Source organism: Melanotaenia boesemani, chromosome 17 (assembly GCF_017639745.1).
Source record: "Melanotaenia boesemani isolate fMelBoe1 chromosome 17, fMelBoe1.pri, whole genome shotgun sequence".
In the NCBI taxonomy this organism is placed as follows: Eukaryota; Metazoa; Chordata; class Actinopteri; order Atheriniformes; family Melanotaeniidae; genus Melanotaenia; species Melanotaenia boesemani.
The window spans coordinates 10,338,270-10,345,917 of NC_055698.1; the positions used below are offsets into that span (position 1 = coordinate 10,338,270).

At 37.2% G+C, this 7,648-nt stretch overlaps 1 protein-coding gene across 1 annotated transcript; it reads right to left on the reverse strand.

The window, feature by feature from the left end:
* Positions 1 to 6,056: 6,056 nt before the first annotated feature.
* Positions 6,057 to 7,387, reverse strand: LOC121628055 (the record flags this gene model as incomplete). Its single annotated transcript, XM_041966954.1, has 2 exons — positions 6,940 to 7,387; positions 6,057 to 6,619 (listed from the first exon to the last, which is right to left on the reverse strand). Coding segments are annotated over exons 1-2 (900 nt in total), but the record flags the coding sequence as incomplete, so codon positions are not given.
* Positions 7,388 to 7,648: the final 261 nt, after the last annotated feature.

The following is a 7,648-nucleotide window of genomic DNA, read 5'->3' on the forward strand; positions in this document are numbered from 1 at the left end:
TAAAATCTAAAGTCTTTTTTTCATTATTTATACTTTAGTTCCATGCAAAATAAATTACACCTTTTATTTGCATGTCTATTATCAAGTAACTTCTCATTTTATAAATAATGCATGGTATTATTCAGAAATTATCTTCAATTATCTTGGAGACTAAGCGAAGTCTTCAGTGTGTTCCCCCATAACAATGAAGTGTAGTATGATGCTGCATGCACAACAAGTAGCACTGTGGGTAGATGTCCTGCAGATTGGTTACGAATCCCTTGTGGCTTCTACTTCCAATCTATGGAGCAATTCACTGCTGGAACTATATCCATCATCAAGTATCCAGTTTATCTGATTACACACCTTATTATCGGACAACTGCTACCCTATTTGACAGTGCATATAATCCTTCTGATCTCTTTAAAGCTGAATGGCAATTTTAGTTAATTACAAGTGTTTTAATATTTTCTCAGTAACGCTAAACACATAGCACAGCTGAGGCTGATGGAAATGCCATTAGTCCTCCAACTCATTTGACCTTATGGTCTGTTAAATACAACTCACATTTGCATGCCCCAAATTAGCAGGCAGCAGGATCTGACCTAAATCACCATGTATGGTGTTTACCTGCACCCGGAAATATGACTCATCCGAGTGTTTCCAAGATGTTTTATTACTTGCTGACTGTAAGCATCATTATAAAGTGTTTACAAGCAACAAGATTCAAGGAAGATGGGCTAGAAGGTAGGAAGAAAGGAGAGTGACAGGATGAAAAAGTAGAACTTGAGTTTGAGATCATGACACAGAAGTTGCATTCTCAATTCTTTTTTTTTATTTTCTCTTTTCTCAGTTTCAATAGCATAACAATTTCACATTGTTATGCTATCAAGTCTTCTTGGTTAGTGTTTGGTAGCACTGCGAGTTCTTAAGGTCAGGAAAATAGACTACACAGTGAGGTTAGAAGTCCACTCTGAGGATAGCAATGAGTGTCTGAGTGTCATTAAAAACCACCATCAAAACCATTCTGTCTTAAAGCTGTTAAGATCGTCTTCACTGTGCTTTGAGCAATAGTGGAAAGTCAGAAAGTCTTGAGTTTACCAAATTTAAGAGGATTTATATGATCATTATGCACATCTCAAGGCAAAAAGTAAAATTGGTAGAAAATGAAAGTAGTTTTATTTGTCCTGGACATGAGTTGTGTGGCAGGACTTGGGATGGAACAAGAAAAAAGGCATTTCTATGCCATAGATGTAATAAAAATGTCTTTTTTTAAAAGGTAAGTCACATTGTTTTTACAACTTTAAGCATTTGGCTTTTATAGGCTCAAGCTAACCAATTAAATAATTACTTTATGAAGCTGATATTTACTTCTTTTAAGCCTGTTATTTTAATACCTGCGTGAATGTATATCCTGTACTCAGCTATTTCTGTCATTGTGCAGAAAGAAAAAGAGACATTAGTGTCCTACAACACAAGCCAACCAATACACAAGCTTACTGATGAAGCGGAAACACAGATGGAGCAAAATGACAGCAGCCAGATGGTTGTGCTTTTTTCTTAAACAAAATATATTTCAAAACAATTTATTTGAAAGAGAGATGATGGCTGAATGGTTTTTACCCAAACTTCCCATTATATTCTATCATTTCTACTGGCAACTTGGCTGTACTTTCATCTCCCTGTTAGGGTTTTCATATAGTAAAGCTACACATTTGGCCTGTGTACAACAGATTTGATTAAATGGCAGCTGGTGTGTTTTGTCTCGTTTACAAAAATCCCAGAAGTAAAACTCAAGCAGCAAAAATCCAAAATGATCTTCCCAATAGATTGTGAATTAAACTGAAGCATCTGTGGGTAAAAGTCTGAATATTCTCTTGCGACCACAGTATTTGAGGATATCTTTTCTTATTTCTTAGTTTGTTTTCTGGAAAGCATTTGGATAAGGCATTGAGCCCAGAGCCAGTTTGTATCTCAGCAGACTCCAGTTCAACTTCTAAAATATCCCCAGTTATTTATTTTTTTTTCAGTCATATTAAAGACAGTGTTTTGCATGTTTTGCTGATGCCATTTGAAAGCCCCCAGAAAAGCAAGCAATAAAACAAATATGCAAACAAGCTTGTTCAGTTTCAAGCAACCTGCATGGAGCATGAAATAGCCCTGCTTCTATTCTAAATACTAACTTAGTCTAAGCCAAAGAATTTATATGTGCATACAGACGTACATATATCTGCAAACTGCTGTTAGTGAAGTCCTGTCAGTCAGCGCAGGGACTTCTAATTACCATGGCAATTGGAATGACATGCTCTGCAGAGTTTGGTGATTATGCCTTCTACATAAGATTGTACGACTAATGGCGTGTGAGTATGTGAGCGAGCTTCACCCTGCTCTGATATGTAAAAATTAAACTGATTGGCGAGGGTGAAGCGCAGCAGTGACAATGCACTGGAGGTGTGTGTGTGTGTGTGTGTGATGAAGATGAAAAAAAGAGAATTTCTATGAAACATGGCTCGCAACTGAAATCAGATGTGCAACTGCAGTCATGGTGGGTTTCAGAGAGATCTCTACATGACTCACTGCAGCACATTCAGAGGACTATTAAATGTGGCAGTGGTCTGAGTCATGAGACTGACCTTTTCACTGTGTAATGACATGAATGTAACCAAAAAGAGAAGGCTTTAAAGAATCATTAATGCAGCAAGAGTGTTAAAAAACTCATCTCTGCTGCTCAAATGGACATGGACTCATTGTCAGCCATGAACAGAGCAAGGACAGCGACACCTTCCCACGCCTTGAAGATGTAAAATAGCATGATGAAACATCCTTACACATTATGAGTTTTGACCACATCAATGTCTGACAAAATTTAGAATAGAATATTGCTTTTTATCTTTTTTTTTTTCTTGCAAGAACTTTGTAATGACTTTTAAAACTTTTGCTGCTAATGAATTTTGTCTCTCTTTTTATAACTCATGTCAGGTTCTCCTATATTATTTTTTTTTCTCTTTTCCAGTGGTATTATTTATTTATCTTTTTTTTTCAAAAGTAGTTTCAGCTGTGATTCTTTTTGTTTTTTTTAGTTCTGCAAGCTAGTTCAGCTTCCATCTACTCCATTTAGCTCTTTTTGGGTAGTTTTATGCATTTAAAACAGCATCTTATTTATCAACACATTATTCTGTGTTTGTAGATGTAAAAGTTGCTGCAGGATGATCATCCTAATTTTCCGACACTATCAGAAATTCACCTCTGGTAATCTTTGGTCACAAAACTGCTAGTATAGTTATTTTTGACTTGTTCTTACTGTGCAACAGCAGCAGTCTTGTCTTTATGATGTAAAGTGTGGAAAGTTATAACCATATAAATGCATATTTGAATAAATGTTATTTTTATTAGTCTGTCTGCTTGTAAAACTTTGCATTAACCTGATGCTCAGAATCTGTGTTGATCTTCACATTTGCAACCTGCAACAATTCGGCAGATAGCATCCTGCAGTCTGCTCACATCAAACATGATTTTTAGCCAGATTTATTAGATGCTGCAATGTAATTTGCAGCAAACTTATAAAAGGGCTAAAATCAGAGTGTGTTGTCACCTTTAAGTTTAAGTGTTTTGATGTCTGTTGTAGTTAAAAATAATGCAGCACATGAGGAGGAGTCTGCACCTATGACCACTAAAAGATTTAACACTACTTGTTTGCCTTTTTGTTTCTCCTCCATATGCTTGCTGTTTTATACCTTATTGCTGTATAAGTGTTTAACATCTCATTTAGGGACAATAGTAGAAAATGAGTCAACTGAATTACAATGATGTTGATTAATGTGTTCTGTCGCTGACAGAAAGCAAATAAACAGTGAAGTTACTTGCAAGATTCTATTGAATATAAGAAGACTACAGCCTAAGACTAATAAAAAAGCCTTATTCAGCCTTCATGACAGCTGTCAAGGTCTGCTCTTAAGTGCAGTCAACCACTGATGAACTCTTTCACACACACTTTTCAGGGATGAACATCAGGGAAAGAAGACATCACTCTTGCCTAGTTCTGAGATTAAGAACAATTTTCTCTTTAAATACATTTGCACTGTTATCTGTGTAGAAACTCTGGACAGAAGTCCACTCTTGCATGCTGGTTTTTGAGAGGTCATTGTGGTAAGATTTAAACACTAAAAAAGTTTAGTTAGAAAGTTTTTAAGTTAGTATTATTTGTTTTATCAATTGTTTATGGAGTAGAAACCTTTAGTGGAATTATAATTCTTAACATAACATTGTTGGTAAACCTTGGGTTGGGATAGAATTCTTCACAATACGATGAAAAATGACACGTAAAAAACAAAAATAACAAAACAAAAACTAACAAAAAAAAAAAAAAAAAAAAAAAAAAAAAAACTAAGAAATATGGGGTTTTCTTTGTTATGATGAAAATTGTGTTTGTTTAACACATTTTTTTTCCCTAGAGGAATGTTTCCAGAAGAATTTTTTTGATTTTTTTTTTTTTTTTTTCAGCTGAATCCGCCAGTGTGTGCGTGCTAAATGGCCAGAGGATTGAAATGTGGTTGCTAGTGTGACACTGTGCTACAAATCAAAACAGAGCTGTCATGAGATGACCCGTGCTGGAAAAACTGTTACTCGTACTGTTATTTTCTGTTTCTGAGCCCTGGGACGCTGCAGAAATGTGTAAGAATGTGTATATATCAGTGTGCCATAAAAATGAGTCAAGAGGTTGTGAACTTACACAGTGTAGCTTTAAAATAATTATTCCACATTAAAAAATTAAAAAGAGAAATTCTACTCAGTAGATTTAACTAAGAGTGGTAGGGGTTTTTTAAAACAATGTTCCTGCCTCTTCCTCTTTTTTGTAGCAATGAATCAGCCCAGCAAACTTTTTGAGTAAGTCACGATAATTCAGTGCTAAGCAAATTTAGAAGCCAAGTCACTCAAACTTGAACTATTTTATTTTACACTGATGAGAAATACTACAATTTCTGCACCAAAATGACAGTAAATACAATTTTTGCAATGCATCTTATTTCCTGATGCACTCTCAGAACTTCCCAAAAGGCATAGCACTGGCATATCACCAGTGATTGCTCCTTTTCTATTCACCTTATTCCGCCCCGCCCACTTTCCATGCTCCGCTACTTCCGCATTTTGTCATACGACTTCAGGGGAAAAGAAAGCGAACTTCCGGTAATTTTCCGGTTAACAAACTATCACTGTAAACCAAAATAAAATAGAACATGGCACACAACGCTACTCCTTTGAAATGGGAACATACAAAGACGATGCTCAGAAGGTCGGATGGCATCACATTGCCTCATCCGTCATTAATTTTATCATGGGAGGACGATCTGAGGAAGTGGCCGGCCGTAACGTATGGAGACATCTTCAATTACTTCGTCCTGTCATTAGGGGTTGACGGAGCTTCTATGAAAAACTATAAAAGTACTGAGGCATATCAGTATTTACATAGTGGAAAGGTGGGTCGTGTGCTGTCACACAAAGACGGGAGCTTCACGTTTCTGAAGGCAAGCGTCAGTCCCAGCCAGTCAGCGTGCGCTGACCACTCCGCATGGGCGTTACTGAGCAGTGACGGATCGGTGGAGACTACAGGCTGTTCCTGCATCGCTGGTTTGGGGAGGTCTTGCAGTCACGCAGCCTCAGTATTATGGAAGGTTGGATAACACTTCTTTTATTTTATTACTGCTCACAGTAGAATACTTTGATTATTTACTTTAAGTAAAGAAGAACAGAAAATACAAGTTTGTTTAACTTCACAACTATTCATACACACATAAAAAACATTTCATAGACCTCAAAGGGTGAATTATTTTAATATATTACATTTAAATTAACTTGTCCATGTAAATTGTCAGATAATAGTATTCTAATTTCTGTTCATTATCCATTTTGTACTTCAGATTTTGACAGCTAATATCTTGCAGCATTTGTATTTTTAATGTTAATATTTTACATGTATAAACCTACATAAATTAACATGTTCATATACACACAGATGCTGACCAGATGAACATCTGCAGGCTAAGTATCTGGTCTAATCTCTCATGGCACAATGGAAAAAGGGGAGTCTCTGAACAGTCAATCACACATGTTGTTTTTGGATAATGTTCTTTGAAGGACTGAGGCATTGTTGCTTGAATTGTTTCCCTGGGAAGCCATGGGATGTAACACCTCATGTTGTCCTCCATGAGGTCAATCCAGCAACTGATAATCTTGCTTATAATGGTTTGGGAGACGCTAAACCGTTCAGCAAGGTCACCCTGCAATAAATTCAGACGCAGCTTCATCAGGGTCATCAGAAGCTGATCCCACGGATGTAAATGAAAGCTACCGCTGTAGACTTTTGTGAGGTGCTCAGCAACAGACTTAAATGCATCCAAAGATAACCCTGTATAAAGCTGAGAAAGGTTGTCATTCCTCAGTAAAGTTATGTACAGTGGAACTTGCTCAATGCATTGTGTTCCTTTGTCAGATGTACTGGGCTTTGGTTGCAGTAATAATTTTGAAGAATAGCTGTGGTCATTGACAGACAAATCTTCCCACTGTGTTTCCCCATCACAGTGTGTAGGTATGTCATCCTCATCCTCACAGTTCTCTACTGCGTTGCTGGCACCACCTGATGTACCTGTTGAAAAAACCACAACATTAAACATATTAACAAACTTGAACAAATAACTTAAGACAGATGGATTTAAGACTGTAACTACTCATCTTACTAGCATCTTACAGGTATAATGTCAGCAGTCAAAGTACGGTAAAGCTTTTGATATCTAATATTTAGTATATTCTACTTACCGGTGATTAGAATTTTAGTTTTGCGAATTTGCTGTATTTGGTGAATTACTCAACACCAATTTTTAAATATATTACAAGCACATATTTTCTTTTACATGAGTAACGTCATATTAACACGCTGCTGCCATGACCACCAACACGCTTGCTCACCTGAATCCGGCGGTAACCTCTTCAACACCCGACGTGGCTTCTTCACCGGAGCATCATAGCCGAGCCATTTCTCAGGATAAGGGTGCTCATCCGTCGGCTTGCCGTCCACGAAATGAAACGAACAAACGTATGGTCGCTTGGGTGGTCTCTTCAGGTTCAGCGCCTTTAGCCACAGCCTTAAATGCTCCTCATCTTTGGGAGGGGGGTGCAGGTTGTATGCTGCTCCACAACATTCCTGCATCTCCACTTTATGTTCAAAGCACTGTTGCTTCAACTGCTGTCTCCTCTTTATCCAGTTGTTGTGGCATCCTCTCACAGAACATGATATGCTAGACATCGCTAGCTGGCTAACGTAAGCGATGCTCTACGTTAAGAACAAAACAATGAAAACTTACGAAAAACAGTAACTGTAAAACACAATCACACTGATAGTTATATGTAACACAGGTACAAACTCTAAAAACTGTAAAAACTATCTAAAACACTCTAACACTTACTCTAAAACACTCCAATCAATCAATTTCTCTCCGACCCACAACAACAGCACTTCCGCTCCAGAACGGAAGTTAGATGACAAAATCACTTCATATGTCGGCACCCTAGTTACGGCAAAAAATAAGGTGAATACTTTTCCTCTATAAATGACAATATAGTGAAAACTCTGCATCCCCCCCTATGGAATTTACATCTCATTTGTATTCTTCAATTG